General features: G+C 38.0%; 4 protein-coding genes across 4 annotated transcripts; 2 read left to right on the top strand and 2 right to left on the bottom strand.

The window, feature by feature from the left end:
• Window positions 1–1,435: 1,435 nt before the first annotated feature.
• LOC114364002 (uncharacterized) lies at window positions 1,436–2,758 on the bottom strand. Its single transcript, XM_028319978.1, has 2 exons — window positions 2,656–2,758; window positions 1,436–2,569 (listed from the first exon to the last, which is right to left on the bottom strand). Exons 1-2 carry the CDS (start codon window positions 2,756–2,758, stop codon window positions 1,455–1,457), a joined length of 1,218 nt encoding a protein of 405 aa, XP_028175779.1. The 3' UTR covers window positions 1,436–1,454.
• An 860-nt stretch (window positions 2,759–3,618) lies between these two features.
• Window positions 3,619–9,848, top strand: LOC114364023 (uncharacterized). Its single transcript, XM_028320002.1, has 8 exons — window positions 3,619–3,698; window positions 4,717–4,813; window positions 5,564–5,693; window positions 6,648–6,732; window positions 7,914–8,085; window positions 8,521–8,703; window positions 8,871–9,673; window positions 9,748–9,848. The coding sequence occupies exons 1-8, from the start codon at window positions 3,687–3,689 to the stop codon at window positions 9,763–9,765; spliced, it is 1,500 nt and encodes a 499-aa protein (XP_028175803.1). The 5' UTR covers window positions 3,619–3,686; the 3' UTR covers window positions 9,766–9,848.
• A 312-nt stretch (window positions 9,849–10,160) lies between these two features.
• On the bottom strand, window positions 10,161–17,554 carry LOC114364001 (uncharacterized). The gene is made up of 11 exons (XM_028319977.1): window positions 17,507–17,554; window positions 16,869–16,946; window positions 15,861–16,016; window positions 15,543–15,639; window positions 13,490–13,622; window positions 12,806–12,899; window positions 12,411–12,583; window positions 11,802–12,325; window positions 11,440–11,733; window positions 10,999–11,225; window positions 10,161–10,184 (listed from the first exon to the last, which is right to left on the bottom strand). The coding sequence occupies exons 1-11, from the start codon at window positions 17,552–17,554 to the stop codon at window positions 10,161–10,163; spliced, it is 1,848 nt and encodes a 615-aa protein (XP_028175778.1).
• A 182-nt stretch (window positions 17,555–17,736) lies between these two features.
• LOC114363995 (uncharacterized) lies at window positions 17,737–21,802 on the top strand. The gene is made up of 2 exons (XM_028319971.1): window positions 17,737–19,622; window positions 21,420–21,802. The coding sequence occupies exons 1-2, from the start codon at window positions 17,849–17,851 to the stop codon at window positions 21,680–21,682; spliced, it is 2,037 nt and encodes a 678-aa protein (XP_028175772.1). The 5' UTR covers window positions 17,737–17,848; the 3' UTR covers window positions 21,683–21,802.
• The last annotated feature ends 228 nt before the right edge of the window (window positions 21,803–22,030 follow it).

Genomic DNA, 22,030 nt, shown 5'->3' with positions numbered 1-22,030 from the left:
AAAGCAAATTTATTTGGGCCCTATTAATTTGGCTGGCATTTAACAAGCACATACAGTGTACTAAACGATTTATAATTTTAATCTCCGATATATTTCAGAGTTGAACATTATTTCTTCTTATTTGATTGAGTTAAAATATTTATTTAACAACCGAAATTCTCCTGACTGTTAATTATAACTGTCAGATACCAGCCCTAACAGATAATATTATCTTATTTTGAAGTCTATTAAAACGATTACGTTAGGTACACTTAATAAGGTAATATCTGTTTAAATCTGTTAGGATTGTTATTTTTCCTTTGTCTAATTTGGAGAAACTTTTAAAGAGGGTCTTTGAAATCTTATTCTTGCAATTGAGAATGCACTCTCGGGATGTTTCTAGCTAATTGAATGCGGCCATTTTTACTGTTTCTTAATTCATTGTGGTCACTGGTCATTATTGTAGCTCTACTATTGAAAAGTTCACTCCAACTGACACTGTTTTTTTTTCTTGCATGACTTGTGAGTTGTGTAATAAGTAGGTATTTATTGATTGCAAGATTTCAAGTGAATTCCAGACTTCGACCATGTTTTGTTTTATACCATCCTCTTAAATTAGTGCGGAAATTAATTCATTTTCCCGTTGCTTAAATTATTTTCCCTCATTTTCCCTCCCAAAATATCTATACAAAGTCTTCCATCTCACCCGCAGCGAGCTCGTTAACAAAGACATCTATGAAACACTACATTGATTCCATAGAGACGTATTATTTATCCCGTCAATCGCACACTCTACTGATCCCAAAACTCTCCACAAACATTAATTAACACAAAGAGTGTTTAATCGAACGAATCAGAAGAATAATAAGATATTTGGAACAAAAGCCTCCATAATTAAGTCTCTTTCTACCCAGAGAAAGTCATAATTTTGTCTTTGTTGAAAATTCAAAAATTTAGTATCTAAGCTACAGTTATTTGTAAGTTTGAAATATTTCTCGAAGCCTAAAAAATATCTCTTTGTAAGTATTATAACTTTTCAGGTGCCCAGCTGTATCGGCTCATAAATATAAATAATTTGTACCTAGCTAGTTTAGTACATATTTACGTACCATCTCAAAGGATACCGAAACTATAAAAGAAAAACAAGTCAGAAAAAGAAAAATACAAAATGACATTAAAAGCAAGAGTCGTAAAAAGAGCAAACAAAAACACACGACATAATGTTAAGCGTCATTTTGTAGACATTAATCACTCGAGAAAGATTTACAAGTCGCCCTGCGACACAGGCACGCCGAAATAACACTGACTTTCCCGCTTTAGCCCACAAACTACATTTCAACACTACTGTGTAGTTTTGAATTATTCATAGATAACGCGCTTCGATCCTTATAATACGAATTTCTTTCGTGCATTTCTACGTTATACCTACACAAAAACACGCAGAGAAAGTGTCGAGTTTATTGGATTATAATTATTTATAGCACACATAAGAGATACGCAACAAACAATACAAAGTTATTGATGTCAACCAATGAAGACGAGGATGTACAATAGCAATCTTTTATCACAGAATCACTGTAATAAGTCTTCAAATCATCAAAGATATCTTGAACCAGTTTTTTTCGAGTGTCACCCTTCACATGGCAATTTTTGTGCTTATGTTTACGTTTCCCTTTTTCATCTCTTTCAACCGCATGTAATTTTATAGTGTGCTCTTTCTCTTCATTTTTATTATGTTTACTTACATCTTCATAATAATCTAAATTTTCATCATAGTTATCTTTATGCTGGTCCGAATTAGGATCATCGGTGTCATAATATAATTCTTTGTCGATATGAGGTGTAGTAGTTTTTCTATGTTTCGGTTTTCTTGGAACTTTTAACTCGTTTATCACATCGGGATGATAGTAAGCGTTTATATACGGTACATGTGTTGTCATACCGACAAAGTATGGCTGATAATATACAGGGGAAACGGTATATTGTGGAATTGTTTGTGTACAATGAAGGCAATTGCTAGTGGGAGTACTGTGAGAGCAAGCAGTCGAGCCTCCAGTACAACGGTGACTACAAGTAGATGGATTTGTTTTCATACATGTACACATCTTGTACTCCGTTTGTTGGTAAATATTACGGTGAGAAGGTTGCCTTACTTCAGGTAAGCTTCTCAAACCCAAAACTTTATCGTTTTTATCTATGGTTTTCTCCACGTTCTGCAATTCTTCCTCAATATTGTCACTTTTATCGCCAATTTTGAAAGCTGGTAGTATCTTTCTAATCTTATTGTTAGTTTTCAATGAGTTTTCATTCCTGATTATATTAACTGGCTTTTCAGTGAACCCTATTAGAGGCCATTTTTGTTTCAATTCTAAAGTTGGAGTGGGAGGATTGTTTTTAGTAGGGGTCGTGACAGACGTTGTGCTTCTTACATCTTTATCATAAAAATGTCTCTTGATAGATAGCATTTCATCGGACAGCATTTTATCGAAAACGTTTGATTTTAAGTTCGGAGCCTTGGTGTTTGTAAGATTTTGAATAATTTGGAATAAAATGTTATGATTGATAACACTTGCATTTTTCTGAATGTAACCTGCAACAATGATATAATGTCAGTATTGGTTATTTCCCTAAAATTCAAATTCTGTTCTATGAATACAATCGGATACAATAAAATACCTTCTGTTCGTAGAGTGGTTCTTTTATCGTAAAATGCATTTTGAATTTTATCTTTCTGATTTGAAGCAGTACTATCTTGAGTTGGGTAAATAAATAAAAACATTAGTATATGGGGCACAAAAAACATAACCAATGAAAATAGGATAGTCCATTTTACTTGACTGACATTTTAATGTTATAACAAGTCACCATGAATAAATCTACGGGGCCATGATGCTTCGACTTCATTTTATACACGTCATTGGGAATTAATTATATTTTATGATTTATTATGATAAATGTGAAATTGATTGTATTGTTCTTTTATATCGATTTTGTAAACGGCTCTCTCAAATATTGTGAAATATGTCCTAACCATACACTTTGTAAATACAACGTAAGTATTACAGAAATCTAATAAGTTACACGAAGTAGCCAACTTAGCGCTGGAGACACCTGGTGTAAACTTCTTAGCCATAAGTACCATAAAATGTATTACTCACGTAATATAACTCATAACACAGCTTCTAGTATACGAAGATACGTACGCTACAAGCTATGCGTAGCAATATTTCCTTACACAAAGCTCAACTCCGGATTTATTTTTCTTCCTTATGTTACTTGGCACAGTAATTGCGTTTCACAGAAGTGCCCTAGGTGAGCGTTGGAAAGGAATATGACATGATACAAGTTTTATTATAACAAAATAGTAAATAGCAAATTATAACAACGATCTCGACTACTTTGACCAAATCTCTTTCATATTTTCATAATATTGTGTACGTCACATCTCATTTACCACGCTAGTTGCTAACAAAGATGATAGAACAAAGCCTTAGGGACACAAAAACAAATTCACTGCGCTCATTGACTCCAACTGTATTTAAATAATTAGTTAAAATTTCCAGATGTCGGGCCCAAGTTCATCTTGCGAAGAATACGAAGATACTCCACTCACAAAGGATGATGTTAATAATATTGTTAACAAAATTAACGAGCAGAGAAACTTCGTCGCCGCGGGCTTGTCGAGGCTTCTACCCCGAGCCGCCAATATGAACAAAATTGTTAGAAACTTATCTTTCACAAATGCTTTTTATCTGTATTATTTTGGGTATCCGTATGGTAATAATTCCAACAGCAGTTAACAGTTCGTTGAAGCATTGATTTATAGCTTTATCTCAACAGTTTGTCAAGTATAACAACCTAGACTTACTCAGAAACTAGGGATGAATATGATTTGAAATTCGTGACACAGGTAGAGTCCACTCAAGTGTAATATCTATTCAACTAGTTGCTGCTTTAGATAACGTAACAGACGCTTCTGAGATATAAACCGATGTAGTAACTATAAGAATATATAAACAGTAAACTAATTATTATTACTGACGGGATTGCTACCTACTATGTACATTATACATAACATGTTAGCAATCCCATCAGTATTAATAATTATGTTAGTGACCATGAAAGTATAAAACAATATACCTACTTACAGTAAACTTTTGCAATTTAGTTACGAGTAGCTTTCAATTTTTAATTCTCAAAGATTTTGGTTTCCACAGAAATAATGAATGGATTATTTGTAGGGTTTCTATGTGAATTATGACATTAACTTACTTTAGGTACTTCTTTCTTACTACGAGCGCAGAATAATAATAAGTACTACGTACTACGAGCGTAGTACTTATTATTATTCAGTACCTCTAGTAGGAAAAACTTTCGAGTTCGTTTCGTTGCGTATTCAAAGTGTCATCGAAAAATTTTGTATGAAAAATTAAACAGCGCCCCCTAGGGCGGCTATAATATAGGGGGCGCTGTTTAATTTTTCATACAAAATTTTTCGATGACACTTTGAATACGCAACGAAACGAACTCGAAAGTTTTTCCTACTAGAGGTACTGTGCTACGAGTAACAGTTAGGCTGAGTTGCCCCATCTTACTTTAACTTTGATAAACGTCAAAAATCTGTCAAACTCCATACAAAAAGCACCGGTTATTGTTATTGTTACGGTAAAATTAAGATGGTGCAACTCAGCCTTAGAGTATAACAAACTTACATTTATCAAGTTCCTAACGTTGCAGTATTGGTCAAACGAGCTTGCGAAGTTCGCCCAAAGGTGGGTGGACCAGTGCGACAGTGCTACACGCCCCGACAAGGAAGACGAATGCCGTGATTTAGGTAACGCCATTTTATTGGATTTCCTAGAAAATACTACGGGACCTTTCCCACCTCTCGTTCCCACGTCCCACCGCTGCAACTCCTGTGTGTCCAGGATATATAGCTTTACCGTAAATAAAAACGCACCCAGTGAAGACCAAGTTTGTCCCGGAGGAAATTAATCAGAAGAACATAGGAGGAGTTCGAAGTTCGGGTTCGACTTCCCTCCATTGCAAAGCGGATGACAGGATCCTAGAAAATACTAGTAGAAAACTAACTAAATAACTAAACCTTCAGATTCCAATTTCCATAAAATATCAATTTCCAATAATCACTTAAATATACTTTTTGTTAATCCACCTTAACTTGTTCTTTGTACCTACTAAAAAGCCACGTTGATTTTCAAAGAACAATTCATTCTATATAATACTCATTTACATAATAATATATTTTATCTAGAGCTTAAACGAAGTTTAAGCTAAGTATTAACCAGTTTCCTAAGATTTCAAGACTTTTAGCCACTCGTCTTAAACTTCGCATAACTTAGTTCCTATCTACGAGTTAAATACCTCCTAAGTTTTCAGAGTGTAGGTAGATAGTTGATAAATCACACATTTTCACTTTCAGTTCAGGCCTGAATTTCAGTAACATATTGTTAACTTTCGCCTAGCCATCCAAAACTTACCTACCAACGATTATTTGGTTCAAGTGCCCTTACTAAAACCCTAAAACGTAAGTTTTTCAGGGTGCAATTAATCATATTCCTTCCAGAGGAGTCGGCAGTGGGTCAAAACATCGTAACTATATCGGGGCCCTCGCCCGGAATGCACGTGACGAGCTTGATTGATGTGTGGTTCATGCAGAAAAGGGCATTCACTGGCAGCGTGTCCTATTACAATCAGTAAGTACGTAAATTGTTAAATGTTTAGTGTGAGGGCTGATCGAATCAGAAATTAGGAGATCCGTAGACGAACTAAAGTCGCTGGCATAGCCCGACGGATTAGCAAGCTGAAGTGACAATGGGCAGGGCACATAGTATGCAGAACTGACGGCCGATGGGGCAGCAATGTTCTGGAGTGGAGGTCTTATCCGGAAATCTAGAACTTCATAAAGGTAGCAGGAAGGCGCTGGATGCAGGCCGCTATCAACCGGCATGTTAAGCAGTGGACGTCCTATGGCTGAAATGATGATGATGAGGACTGATATAGCTTGTTACTAATAGTAGAGGCACGTAGAGGTCAGTGAGTTATCGTACCTACGTATATTCTTTATGCAGTCTACACAAAAACTCACGCGGATAGGTATTTACACGTGCAAGACGTCGACATGATTCTTTTAAAAAATAAAGCCTCCGACATCAAGCCGGCTAAGTGTGTAGAGTAGAGTCTTTTACAGTGGCGGTATACAAAGAGACACAGAAAACGGATTAAGTTATGACAATAATTGCCAAGCTACAAATAATGTTGGGGTTGCCAACAACAAATAATGTACTTAAGTTAATTTCACCAGGAACTCAATTAGGAGAATTTCAGAGTCCCTAAAAGGGGGTATGTTAGGGATATTACAGAACTTCCCCGAGTAAAAAGTTAGACTAATGTCCTTATCTCGCTAAGCCCGGTCTGGTTATACCCGGAAATAATGAATTAGTTACGTAACTCTAGCTTTATCCCTTTAAAATACCTAGGTATAAATAAATAGAATGGATGACTTTCTGCAAAAACCATTATTAACAATTCAATACCTTTTGAAAGTAATTTCTTAAAATGTTGAAAAAGTCCCCATTCATTTCTGAACAAAAAACGAAATCATCTTTTGGATAAGGGAGACATTTATAATTACCCCTGCTTTATTTCAGATCACGGGATTGGAAGACAAATTACTTTACTCAATTAATTTGGGCCGAAACGGATAAAGTGGGCTGTGGTCGCGCCAGGTTCTATGTAAATAATTAACTAAGTATATCGTAGTTTTTGCTACTGTAAAATACTTAATTAAAAGATTTATTAATACGACTCTACAATTACAAGAGGCAAATGGAGTATTTAGCCTACACCGTTGGTTTCAGCAGAGTAGAAATAAAACCACTCCCACTCTTCCCATGGATATCGTAAGAGGCGACTAAGGGAGAACATCACGCCATATATGTCACTTTTAGAAAGAAAAAAAGAAAGATATTTGGACCAAATATTTTTATTTAGTCCAAATATCCTTAGACTACTTACAACATAGTTACTTACATAGTTTAATTTGAACCAAAATGGCAACCACTCAGCATGTGTTATGCTCTCTTTTATACATTCAAATTGGGAAAAAAAATGTAATTGAAACGTGAAAACGTAATAAACAAGCAAAAAGTGTTACAATCAGATATTTGACTAGGTTAAAGGTGTCAAGCAAGTTCAAGTACCTACCTAATCAAAAATATCTGTCTTGATCAATCTCGACCTACCTAAGTTATACGTATTCTAATAATGCGAAATAGAAAAAGCTAAGGGCTCTCTATATCAAAAGGTGTCTGCCTTTGAGTGCTCTTGTTAACGCCATTCCATATTATTATTGTCTCTTTTGTCGCCCACCAGTCTTATTGGATGTCGACAAATACATATATTTGGCTGCCTACAGCCCTCAAGGCAGGGCTACGAGTATAAGCTTATAGCTGTTTTCATGAGTTATCATATTTGTTATTAAGTAACTAGATATATCATTAGCAGAAAATCTGTTTGCAAGATTTCTTACCCGATGTTCACATTCATCCTGAATGTCGATCGATATGAATGAATTAAACATTTTTGCCCTCTGAGTTCGTGAAGCAATCAATTATTATCTTCAGAACTTACGCAATCAATTAATTAATCGAAGCCCTTGTTGGCAATCTATTGACTGAAATAAAGAACTACTTTAACTAAAATCAAGCAACAACACCCAGGTTTTCTAATTAAAGTAAGAATTTAGTTTTTTTTATAAACGCGAGACTTTTCAAAGAAACTAGACGGCTATTGATGAAACTCTACAATGTTATAGAATAACACCAATATACGACTCAGGATATTTATTTATCGAAACAAACGCGGACGAAGCCTTGGTCAAAAGCTAGTAAATATTAAAGGAAGTTTTATTATAGGTGGCAGAAAGAAAATCTATCATAGAGAGATTAGTTTGCAATTTCGCGCCCAAAGGAAATCTCCACGGGAAGCCTGTGTACGCCATAGGCTTCCCAGCGACACAATGTGTACACAATAAGGTACAGGATCAACGATATAAGGGCTTGTGTGCACACTTGATACAAGATAATGGTAAATATTTCTTAATTTGTTATCATTTATTTTTTAATCCTAGTCCATAATTGCAACTTTTAGGGGCTGAATTAAGTGCAGTCGATGAAAATGACGAATTTCTACATTAGATTTAAAATGTATCTCTTTTGTCGGCTGTTTGGTGTAGTGGTTCTAAAACGGACTACTATGCCGAGAGGTTCGATTCCCGGCCGGGCAGAAATTGAAATGATTAAATTTCTGTGACGGGTCTGTGTGTTACTATGTATAATCATGTATTTAAAAAAGTATATATTATGTGTAGTATATCCGCTTACCTAGCACCCATAACACATTACTTTGGGGCTAGATAGCGCTGTGTGAAATTATCCAAATATATTTATTTACTTACTATATATATATAGTAAGTTGATGTTCTTCCGACTATAAGTTCCTAATAATACCTTTTATTTTCAGACAAAACTCTTACAACACCCTCTCCTCCAGTGAGCAGTTTACTTAGGATTTTCAACTTATCAAATAACTCAGTCAAACTGGACATAGACCCCATCCGGAATAACTTAAGACAAATGAATTTTAATGAATCGATCCGCCAGAGGAATCCTAAGACTAGACATGTATTTTTTAATAACAGTCATGGTAAATGTTATTTATATTTAACTTACACCATAGACCCTTACCTTTTGTTAGAATTACCGTATAGATATGCCTATCTTTAATGTCGTGCCTATTTATTAAAAAGTTCCAGATAGATTTTACTTCATTTTATAGAGATTAAGAATTTAAAAACAAACAATTTATTACAGCTGGTTTAAGAAATATACCACGATTACCAATGCAAAACCAATGGAATACTCCTGCTAACGCTTACTCCCAGACGCCCAGAGTTCAAAGACCACAACAATATCAACAAGAGAGGGGACACTCTAGAGTTTACCATGGACATGAATTACATAACAATAATTTTGCATCCAATATCAATGACCAATCCACATCTGAAAATTATCGAAGATTTGATTATACAACTGAACAGGCTGGTGAACCAGCCGCGAACGATTTGAGGAAATATAACAGATATCATCAATGCACAAGGAGATCTCATGCAGAAGAAAGTGACTGCGAATCAAGCCACCAAGTAAATCAATGCACACGGCATGGAACTACGAGCTGTTGCCAAGTAGTTCCAACCACCACCTCGTGCCCGATCATGACTGTTAAACTTGGATGCCCACGCGACATGTGCCAGTGCAATACACCCAGAGCCACCTGTGCCACTATGCCCCCAATGTGCCAATGCAACTCCAACTGCCAATGTTTTAATCCTGACTCAGGAACTCAATGTCTATCAGGACGTAGAACACAAAACAATGACGATAACCCTGCAATCGCACAGCCAAATCAAAAAGCTGATACGAGAAAGGCAGCTGAACTACATTACTACGATTTACTGCCCAATATGGCTATTCGTAGTGGAGACAATGAAGAAGATCAATTGCCAACAAAAGACAATATTATCACCACCCCAAAAGATACATGGCTTCAACACGATACTACAATCCCTGACATGTATAAAAGAATGCCACATAAAATAAAACATGATCAAAGACAGGTAAAAGAAAAATTTAGAAATAGAGACAATTTTAGACACGTCCCAGATTACATGTATGATTCATCTGATTCCAGAGAAAGAAAAAGACGTAGTCCTATAGATGAAGTAACGTTTAAACCTTTTTGGCAAATGGATGAATACAATCGAGATAAATCTACGCAGTTAAGATCTATGTTGTACACAACATTATCAAATAAAAAGTTTCGGAAGACTAGACGAACTACTACCACTGTTAAAGTCTCTCAAACTACAGAATCGATAACAGTACAATTGAAAGATGCATCTAATATGAAACCTAATCCAAAGGGTCTTGTAACAGAGAAGTATTTATCATTTGATGAATTAATGCATCTTAGAAAACTTAGTACTCTAGACACTACTACAGACGCAAGACGACGTGCTGCTCCCGATGCTGCTACCACAAGCGCATCATCTGAGTACACTGCGAACACACCTTTTATGAGGAAAAAACATTGCACCCGAAAACTTACTTGTACATGGACTGCTCCAACTGTTACAAATGCTGAAGGAAGCGTCATAATTCCAGGTATAGGAGGAGACCGAGGCTCCCGAACTCCACCGGGCTATGTCGAAGGATGTACAAGAACCTCTACTTGCACTCGTGATTTTATGAATAGAAACAAATTCTCCTCAATCGATGATAGCTCTACTGAAACTACTTTGGAGGACGAGGATTATTGTGAAAAGCGTGCTTTGAATGTTCGCAGAAGAGATTCTAGTTTCGAAGCTGAACCTAATATGGAGAATCAAGTTGGTACAGATGTAACAACTTTTACGATACACTCATTACAAAGCTACGTCAGTACAGATATTGATTATATCTCTAGCACAATCCCGACAACTTCAATAGACGCCAATTGTTTTTGTTACGAAGAAACCTCGAGAATGAAAAGAAATGATAATGATGAGAACACTAACATTTTGCACCCTAGTATTAGCGAAGTAAAAAGACAAAAACGTTCCGAAGAGAACTTGTCTTATGGTGATTTATATTATTTGGTGCTACAAAAAATTATACGGACGTGGAAAAGAGGTCAAAATTCATTTCATAATAGTGTGTGTTTATGTAATTCTGCTCATTTGCTCCGAGGATCTATTTCCATTTTTCTTTTTATATTTTTGTATAATCTGATATTCAATGTATTTATTTGATCTAAATTATCTTTGATTTCGGAAACTAAAGTACAAGAAAACTTCGTCTTTCAATCAATCTTTACCCAAATATATTTACTAAAATAAAAAGTATATAGGTATAACTTTTGTATCAAAAATATATTATTATTTATTTTTATGGCACCATTTGCGGAACAATGGAATCTTTTATTTAATTTTAACATCTTTAGATCTTCAGCAATTTTTCTCAGTAAATCATCGTATTTCACTTTGATATTTTCATCTTCATAATCATAAGAATTAACTATTATTTCGATGGGGTTTGATTTTCTTGCTACATTATAGTTATTATTGTCGAAGTCATATAAGCTTTCCAAATATTGTGCGTCACTTTTTCGTTTTTTTCTCTCTACCTTACCTGAAAACAAATCATTAGAATCAATTAGTTATGTAATCTTCGTACATTATCTAGAGAAACATAGAGCAAAGTTTATCACTAACAAACGCATACTAATGCATTTCATACATTTAGCCTGTTTCCCCAACTTCCTCCAAAAACTTTTTTAAAACCTTTTGACCAGTTTTGTGTAAGTTTATGTCACCAAAAGATAATGTACTAAACGTTGTCGTACTTTCATCTGTGGCGGAATCAGATTCAATAATTTCGTCCAAAAAATCCTGTGTCGTTTTATCTCTTTTTAAGTTCTCTATTTCTGATATAACATCTGATACAGGGACGTTGGATGAGTCATAATATGAGTCGACTGTTTCAATAGCAGATTCTTCAGTTATATCTTCAGGGAAGAAGTAATGTCCCGTGAAGTCATGGTTAACTTTGACTTCACCCAGTTCTGCTTGTATTTTGATTGGACCAACTGATGCAGGTTGTAAAGTATCAATGGTTACTTCAGTTGCATGGGTCTTATCTGCAATAGAATAGTCTTTTATTCCTATTGTCATTTAATGACGCCATTAAAGATACAAAATATCTTACCGCTGCTTCTAAATATCACAGCTTCAACTAAGTCCACTAACAAAGTGGAATTTACGTAATCGAATTCAGGTATCTTTGTAGTTGTTGTTGGTACCTTCTTGCTATAAATTCTACTAACGAATGCTGCTACGCTGGGGTCACTATAAGTAGAATCCATGTTACCATTTTGAGACGGATTTTTTGTTGAAAGCAACAATTCTTTGAACATCGAATCGCTGCTTAACTTTTTCTTCAATAATTCAACAAACTCATCCACAGCCATTGAATCTTTGCATGGATTAGTTACTTTCTTTGTAGCTATTGTTACAGGTTGTCGGGTAAAATCATAGAGATGAGAGAAATAGTCAAAGTCGGTTATATTTTTATCTTCTTCTATAGGTTCAACATTCGTCGAAATTTCGGGAATGGTCGTAGCATTTTCCTTTAGGAACTCTTCATCGGATGGTAGTAATTGGTAATCTGCATTAACTGAAGTATTTATATTTTCTTGTTCTTCGTTAGTTACTGAATATGTTTTATTATTTCTTCGTGAACCTTATTTTTAAAAAATAAGAATGGGATTAGCTAGCTTTTCATGCAAATTCGAAAATTATTAGGTCATTATAACACTTACTGCATAGAGCAGTGTGTTCTAAATCGCAGGTTCCTCCGTCTGGGCATCTTGAACAAGGGGGTCCTTCGGAATATACGGGTTCCCCTAAGATGTTCCCACCTGGAGCGAAATTACAGACTAGTCTATGCACTGTCCTGTTTCTGGAATCTTTAGTATCTTTTAACCGCTCCTGGGAAGAAAAAATACTTTTGTAAACAACTAAATAATTACCTAAATTATGTAGCGCGTGTTGCCTAAATAAGATTTCGGAGCAAAAAGTTAAGTAGTTACTTTCTAAAAATATCTGAGGTGTTCCTTAGAATTTACATAATGAAGCAGACGGTCTATTTTTAAACTTATCGATCAACACTTAAAGCTCACTGTGCTGTGCATACTAAGCGATTTCACTTACTTGGAACTTCGCCCCTCCGCAGCCAACTTCGGTTGAGCGAGCCCACACGAGCTGGGTGAAGTAATCGTAATGCGGAAAACCCTTGTTTATTGACCTGAAACGTAATAATTAATACATTTTGATATAAAGTCGAAAGCACACCAGACTTGATATTTTGTAGCAAAATAGCCTGTATCACAATGTGATAAGATGCCACTGTGTATCGTGTTGTGTTTCAAATTACCTAGACACGAGTAAGTAGGTCTTGACAACAAATTTTATAGTCGAAAGATTCCCCTCGGAGGATTCATCATCTATACTAATATTATAAAGCTGAAGAGTTTGTTTGTTTGTTTACTTGTACGCGCTAATCTCCGGAACTACTGGTCCGATTTTAAAAATTCTTTCAGTGTTAGATAGCCCATTTATCGAAAAAGGCTATAGGTTATACAACATCACGCTACGATCAATAGGAGCAGAGCAATAATGAAAAATGTTGCGAAAACGGATTTTCACGCGTACGAAGTCGCGGGCACAGCTAGTCATTTATAGAAGTGTTACAGTTTCATCAAGCTACAGGAACATGATCCTTTCCAATTTACCACAAGCAAAGAGGATTTGGCCTACGGATTTTTAGGAAGACCCGATGTTCACATGTTTTACTCTTAGTCAAGTAGTATAATGAAGATGTGAATTGATACTCACGGCAGGTACCTCTTTAGGATAGAAGAGTTGCTATTCAGCAGCTCCATATACCAGACGTCCACTAGAGAGAGTGGTGACAGACCAGGAGCCTCGCCATACACCGACGCGATGTTCTGACCCACGGCCACAGTGACTATAAAATTACATTTTGTTGATTTGATAATAACTTTCGATTCTAAACGTAATTTTAAACAAGTTTTCAACGCACGTTTAACTTTTGGTGAGAGAGAGTCGTAAGAGTGCATGTGTCCATAGTCCGAGCTAACAGGCTCCGACCATTTTAAAATTAGTTAATAAATGACTCAAACAGAGATTCAGCTGCCTCAGTATGCTCAACATAGATAATATTAATTTCACTTTAGCAATCAATCACTCAAAACCACTAGGGACATACCTTTCGATATAAAAGTTATTTGGTCCTTCCTAGCTAAATTACCTACTTACTTATTATGTAATCTTAGGCTACTGAATATAAATTCAGTGAGCTAACCTATGTTATCATAGGTAGGTTTTTCTATGTAAAATAGAGTCTGCATTTGACCATAAATACAGCTGATGGGTAGGTAATATATAATTAGGTATAAGATACGATAATATGCTTATAGACTTAATAGCTCAGCTTTTCTGTTTTTCCTGTCAATTAATAAAATACTATTGCAGTACCTATCCAAACAAAATGTAACTAACACTATTATGTAATCTCTAAATAGATAAGTAAGAAGTTTCAATTTTACGAGATCGACATTTTTAAGAATCAATAAGAAAGAATTTAAAAATATCTCTTCGTGACTAATTAACCAAATAGAACAAACACCATACAAACACAAAGAAACTAGATTACAACTTCATAAGTTTAATCAAAGACTTTGCGAGCTTCGTGGCTCATTTAACATAAACTGTTAAAAGAAAGACCAAAGTACCTAAATGTGATCTCGTTAAAACTTCTTTACGGTCCTTTCCCACTGCTCCAGACCACTGTGGTCTCTTTTGTCAACTTAGGCTGGTTTTATAGTCACGTTTATGGTAAGCGCAGATGGCATACGCAGCACAAAACGCCTGGTAGACAGCGCTGAAGCCATAAAACGGGTCTAAATACATACATTTGCGCTGTGTATGTGTCAGTTTGACTATAAAACTAGCTTTAATCCTGGAGGCGATTGTTGAACAGAAACAGCCAGAAAATGGGGAAAAGCTAGATCCTTACGTTTTTCAAGTTAGTTACCTAGGTATAAACAAAATATATTCAGTCGAAGTTTACTTTCAGTTGAAAACGTAGGGGTTAGTTCAAAATTGTATTAGGAGTATTCTCAGAATGTAAGATCGACTCCTAGTCAACAGCAAACTAAATCTACTTTTGGAAGGTCAAATAGATAAAAGGGTCAGCAGTGCTCGATATGTACAATTCATTTAACTCAATAGAGTGAGGCCCTGATATTTAACTCTATTTCTATTACGATTTATCCCTAGCTCTTCCAGTTTTTAGATCGACGCATTAGGTACTAGCATTTGAACTAATTCCTATTACCTACCTACAAGTATGAGTCTTGATAAAGCACATAATAAAATATGAAAATGGGTGAAACTAGAACCATTTTCATAATATGTGCACTTTATCAAGACTAACACTGTATAGTTTAGATAGGGATGATGGTATATTTTTTGTAATTTTATTCGGCAACCGATGATCCGGCAAAGGTACCGCGAGAAGCTTCAGAATGCTGGCAGCGGAGAACCAGTTGTCATGGAAAACTTTAGGGGAGATCTTTGTAAAGCTCTGGAGGTCTTTTTGTTTCAATGAGAATTCCGAAATTACATCAATTAGGACCTACTTATTGACTGAGTAAGGCGTGGTAAGGCTGAGTGGCACCACCAAACTTTGACCGTAACTTTAACGATAACCGGTGATTTTTGTATGAAGTTTGACAGATTTCTGACGTTTGTTACAGTAAAGTAATATGGTGCAACCCAGCCAAAGATCGTAGAAAATAACAGGTGAAATGTAGGTACCTAAGTTATCAAACTTGAATAAAGCTGAACAAAATTACTGACTGACCTAAGTCCCGACAGTCGTCCTGTATGTCTGTTGCACCTTGGGAAACGCACTGGTCTGCCCACCTTTGGGCTGATACCTCCAGTTCCTCATTCCACTCCTATGACAAAATAAATAATAAGATCACCATTCACTCTGCTGTCCTAAAGACTCCCATCTTTTACCATTCACTCTGCTGTTTCTACTGACTTTTCATTCGTTGTGGAATTCTGTAATTAGCTAAGTACTAAGCTCATACCTAAGAGACTTCCCTTCCCTTCTTCTAAGAGTTCCCAATTAAATAATAAACTTAACATTATTTTATACAAATTCCATGCATACCAGTTTCATCATGTTTTCGGCTGGTGGGAACGATCGTACTTCCCCGGCTGCTATTTTATTTCGCTGACTGTTGATTTTTTCCAGCAACGCATTCTTTTGGTCGTCTGTTGTAACTGTCTTCTGATATCCAATGCAGTTAGGTCCAGGACCTGAAGACTAATTTGAAGATCATAAATGACTTAAGTACTTCTCTTAGAAACGCGATTATTCATTCCTCACTCCCAGCCCGCAGCGCAGGACCGATCATTACACAATAGAAATCCTTAGGGGAGGTCTTAGTCCAGCAGTGGACGTCATTTATCTGAAACGAACTCCCTAAACCTAGTTGGTTTCAACTGCAAAATAACTCCTTAAAGCTAGGATCTAACTCCTAGTTACTTAAGTAACTAATAAAATTCGATTTTAGATATGAATAGGTAAAGCTCATAGCAGACTCATCAACTCTGAAAGGGGAGCGAGGAGGGTGAGCTGTCATCGACTTTTCGCCAAGCGAGGCGTTTACGTTACGATGCGGATAAGACTTAGTGTGCGTTGCAATATGAAGTTTTATACAAAGAATACTGACTGCCTCGAGTTGATACGGTTACGATCCTTTCCGGGTTGATTAGTGGGCTACGTGCATAAGCTATCATGATTTCACGTTGCCTACACCCGGAACTTACCTGCGCTCATTAATTGGGAGAACTTAAGTAGTAATAGGGGGTCAATATCGAAATTGGGGCAAGATGGATACCCCTCGGATACTATTGTAAATTAATTAAATGAATAGGGCGTTAATTGCCATGGGTTCGTATCCATGATTAATATAGGAACGTGATTACCACAGAGAATGAATGAAACACCCTCAAAGATTTCCATCTGCCAACTCACACATAAGTAGATCATTAACCGAACAGTGTAAATAACTTCTCAAAATGTATAGTAAGTAAATACCTATACACTTTTATTTGTATAATAATGAATGTCATATTATATTTAATTAAATTTTAAAGTTTAGATAGATCATACCTTGAACTTGCAAAGTGTATGCTGTTTACTGTTGTTACAAACATTAGAACCACAATAATTTATAGCGGCTGTATTTGACTGAATAATAAATTGAATAAAATTAAATATCAAAAATGCCACACAATTATTATAATTTAAATGAGGCAGCATTTAAATTAAATTAACTAGCAAAAATAGTGCCACATAGACTACTTACTTATACCTCGAAAATAATCAAGTTGGTTTAGGGATAAGTGTAACTTTTTTTAAGGATTTGAATTTAAGTATTTATAGCTTTACCTATAGCTATAATTAGTATTACGTATTACCTGCTCTACAATGCATACGAACACAGGTTTTTTTTCTGTTTAGCCCAAAGGTTACCTGGTAGAGTATGCCTAATGGCAGCAAGTTCGCCTTAAGTTGGTTTTTTGGTACCAATTTATATGACAGAAGAAGAAATAAAATTAATACAAATGCGAAAATAGCTTAGTTTTATCACCTTTCACGCTTCAAAACTTTATTAGACCAATAAACCGAATGAAATATTTTTTGAGACCGAGACCCAGGAAAAAGTTTTAAAAAAAATTACAGTGCTCACGTATCATGCACCGTGCAAAACAGTGCAAAACGAAACGTATCCGTCAAATGAACGTCACCCTTTGACAGCTATGACCTTGAAAAAGTTCAGGCGGTGTGTTATCCATGAAGCTACAGATAAAAATGGAGGCCACACTCCGAATACCTACTTGAAGCACAAACTAAGTATCACTATCTCGCTCTCTGTGGGCAGACTCGCTCTTTCTAAATAATCAAAAAATATAAAATTGCTCAAATTCAATGAAACCAATGTAAAATCTTTATTTCTTGACATAGGTATNCCCATTGAGGCACGAACCACTTATAATTTAAGACCAAAACCACACAGACAACCTACTCTCTCAGTCCCGCGAGCTAGGGTTACTATAGTTAATCATCATCATAAACACAGGATCGGAGACATGAATTTATCAGAGGCGCAATTCGAGCGATTGCTGATGAGGTTGGGAGAATCCCGTAGCACGAGCACGTTGGCTCAGTGCTCAGCACGCTACGGAGGAAGCAGAAAGTCCACCGATGTGGAGACATTCTTGGCAGCCGTTAATGTATACAAGAAGTTAGAGCGTATACAGGATGATGATGCTCTCACCGGCTTGCCTTTACTTTTAACGGGTGACGCTGCGACATGGTGGCAAGGGGTAAAAGCTCAGGTCGGGACATGGGCTGATTTTGAGGCGAGGCTCAGACACACTTTTGCTCCCAAGAAATTGCCGTACGTAGTCTACCAGGAGATTGTGAAGGTCAGCCAGACAAACCAAACGACCGAGAGCTTTATAGCAGAAAAAAGAGCCCTGATCGCACAGCTGCCTGAAAGCCACATATTGGTGGAAGACCAGCTCATCGACTTGGTGTATGGGCAGATAAGGTTTGACATCCGGGAAAAGGTTGTGCGAGAGCATGTCCACACGTTTGACGAACTGCTGGAGAAAGCCAGAGAAGTGGAGAGACATGTGAATGAGAAGACCAAGCTTTCCGAACGACCAAGTGGTACGCCAGGCAAACCAAAGAGGTGTAGTTTTTGCCGTTTGGCCGGACATACCATCGAGGTCTGCAGAAAAAAGGCGAAGGCAGATCAGGCAGAGGCTGGAACTAGCAAGGAACCAGACGTCAAGGCCTCGACGCATGTGACGAAGTTCTCCTGCTACGGCTGTGGAGAACCTGGCGTGATCCGTAGCCGGTGTCCAAAGTGCTCAACGCGGAGGCCAGCCACCACCACAGACCATGCTAGCTTCTGCGGCATTAAAATAGGAGAGATGGACCTAAGACCTGTGGTCAAAATCCAAATCGGTCATATCAAGGGAACAGCCCAAATTGACACGGGAGCCAGGTCAAATGTTGCCTCATACTCCTTGTACCGTCAACTCCAGAAAAATGGGTACTTTTTCAAAGATCAGGAGATGAGCATCACCCTCGCTGACGGTATCCCCAAGCACCAGACGGTCCGAACAGTTAGGGCTCCCATCACCATATTTGGAAGAGTTGTGCCCTCCACTTTCGTGATTTTACCCCAGGCTACGCGCAACATCACACTGTTGGGGGTCGGATTCATCATGGACGCGATGCTAATGTTGAACATCCCTCAGATGACTTGCCGATTCCTGGATGACCCCTCGACTGCTTACGACCTTGAGGAGGAAGACATCCATCAAGTAATCATCGACAAATTACAGGATGAATTCAACTTACCACCGATGATATCCCCTATTGCCAGAACGCCTGAATTCCCAAAGTCGCCACAGCCACCCACACCCGCCTTGAACAAGGATCCAGAGCCAGCGAGGCCTGTGACAGCGAAAGAAGGCAGTGAGCACTCTGAGCCTATTGAAGCCACAACACCATTGCAAATTGCTCATGAGGTGCCAGAGACTGCCAACATTATCAATGCGTCCACTCCACCAAGACAGGTATATGGACCATTGATACCAATCGATCTGTCTACCCCACCGAATAAGCGACCACGACTCATGTTTGACGGACATTCACCCGTACTAGATGCGCTTTATTTTGACGCGAAAAATAGCCTCACTACGTACGACGATGAAACCGAATTGTCCCCCGACTTAGAAAAGTTATTCGAGTCCAGTGATATCGCGTCAATTAACTTGTTGAGTGATACGGAACACCAGCAGTTAGAAGATCTCCTCAGAAGGAATGAAGACGCCTTCACTACTAACGGTAAGCCCACAACACAGATCGAACACGCCATTGACACAGGTAATCATAGACCTATTTCGGTAGCACCCTATAGGTTGTCGTCTGCACGAACTCAACTTTTAAGACAAGAGGTCGATAAAATGATCGCTGCAGGTGTCATTCAGCCCTGTCAATCGCCGTGGACAGCACCCGTGGTTATGGTGCCCAAAAAAGATGGAGGAACGCGAGTCTGTGTGGATTACAGACAACTGAACGCGATCACAACTCCAGATATGTATCCGTTGCCGAGGATTGATGATTTGCTACATGGAGCTAAACCTACGCCATATATGACCACGATAGACTTACAGTCTGGTTACTGGCAGATTAAGGTACAAGAGCAAGATCAAGACAAGACTTGTTTCGTAACCCCGTTCGGAACCTACAAGTTCGTCCGAATGCCGTTTGGTTTGCGAAACGCACCGGCAACCTTCCAGCGACTTATGGACAGATTCCGAATCTCGCTGAGCCACATAAAGATCCTTATCTACATTGATGACGTCATTGTGCTGTCGGAGACCTACGACCGCCACTTAAAGGATCTTCAAGAAGTATTTGACCGACTACGTGAATACAATCTAACAATCAACAGGGCCAAATGCAAATTCTGCTGCTCGAGGGTTAAATACCTTGGCCATTACATAACTCCAAAGGGACTAGAAGTAGACCCAGAAAGCAAAACAGGGTTCAATCCGACGAAGCGAGCCGCGGCGAGGAGCGAAGTGACGAAGCGAGCCTGCGGCGAGCGTTCGGATTGAACACTGTTTTGCTTGTGCTAGAGTTCCCAATTCATTTACTACTAAAGGCAATTATAGAAAAGGAGAATTTTATACACGAAATAACACCAAAACTTATATTACTAGCAAATACATTAAAACAAGCAAGAGAAATACAGGAGATGAAAGAAGAACAGAGAAAAGAATACGTAGATAGGAAAAGAAGGGAACGACCCAAATATAAACACGGTGATCTTGTTATGGTAGATTCTCATGTTCTCAGCAGCTCTCAAAGNGTGCGTTGTGGTCACAGTTCTAACCTAACCCAAACCAATAATTAATTATGAATAGGACCGATTCGTTTCTGGAACTTCACTGAATGACTGGAGCGGGACTCTGGCTTCTCTCGCTCGGCTGGTGCGTTGTGGTCACAGTTCTAACCTAACCTAAACCAATAATTATGAATAGGGCCGATTCGTTTCTGGAACTTGACTGAATGACTGGAGCGGGACTCAAGTAGGTATACGTGCTAATGCCAACAAACTTGAACTTTAATATATCGTCAAAGAAAGAAATCTAAACAAAAAAGATATGACTTTCAATAATAGTGTAAAATATGGGTATGTTTAGAAAATCTAGGAGAACAAATAAAAGTATAATAGATGTTTATTGCTAATGACATTATGAAGTTGAATGATTCGGAATTATGAACATTAGAGACAGAGTAGTTAGGAATTGTGATTGTTAGGATGAAAAATTTTAGGAAGAACATTTTCGGACTTCCAATTTTCGGAGTTGAAAATTTAGGTGAACTTTGGCGCACCCCTAGCAAATACATTAAAACAAGCAAGAGAAATACAGGAGATGAAAGAAGAACAGAGAAAAGAATACGTAGATAAGAAAAGAAGGGAACGACCCAAATATAAACACGGTGATCTTGTTATGGTAGATTCTCATGTTCTCAGCAGCTCTCAAAAGGGGTTCAGCGCCAAGTTAGCACCAAGGCGCGATGGACCCTATATGATCCTACGAAGTCATGGACCTGGTTCTTTTGAAATTGCAGACCCCAATGCTCCTGACCAGTGCCTGGGCCTGTACCACGCATCAGCGCTCCGCCCGTTCCTGAGCCCTGAGTCAGCGCCCCTGCCCAGTCCAGCCGCGCCTCTCCGCAAGCGTGGTCGGCCTAAGAAGGTGGCGCCTCAGGCCGCGCCAGCCGCGCCACTCCATCAGCGCGGTCGGCCCAAAAAGCCGATGCCTCCAGCCGCCCCCGCCGCGCCATTGCGTAGGCGTGGACGGCCGAAAAAGATGACATCCCAAACCAATTAGATGACAGCAAGCCGCCACCCACACCAGTCCTGGCTCTCTCGTCGGGACGTCTTCGGAGCCAGAGGGGGAGTCTGTAACACGACGCGCCCCTTTGTTTACTTCGAGCGACCAGCGCCGAGCCTGCCANTGAAAGTCATTGGGGAAGCCTATGTTCAGCAGTGGACGTTCTTTGGCTGAAATGATAAATTTTGTGATTGGTGACATGCCCTAATATTTTAGCGCGTGCCATTGGTTCACCATCCCTGTCCTATTGGAGCCGTTCAAATATGTAGTAATCACTAAAATTCGCTAAAATGACACTAATGACGTTTAAAAAGTGGCACGCTCGGCTTCATACAATTTTTGACA

This window comes from Ostrinia furnacalis, unplaced genomic scaffold, assembly GCF_004193835.3.
Source record: "Ostrinia furnacalis isolate ACB-3 unplaced genomic scaffold, ASM419383v2 OfSCF7340, whole genome shotgun sequence".
Lineage (NCBI taxonomy): Eukaryota > Metazoa > Arthropoda > Insecta > Lepidoptera > Crambidae > Ostrinia > Ostrinia furnacalis.
The sequence above is the reverse complement of the archived record's forward strand: the minus strand, read 5'-3'. Positions and strand labels throughout refer to the sequence as shown.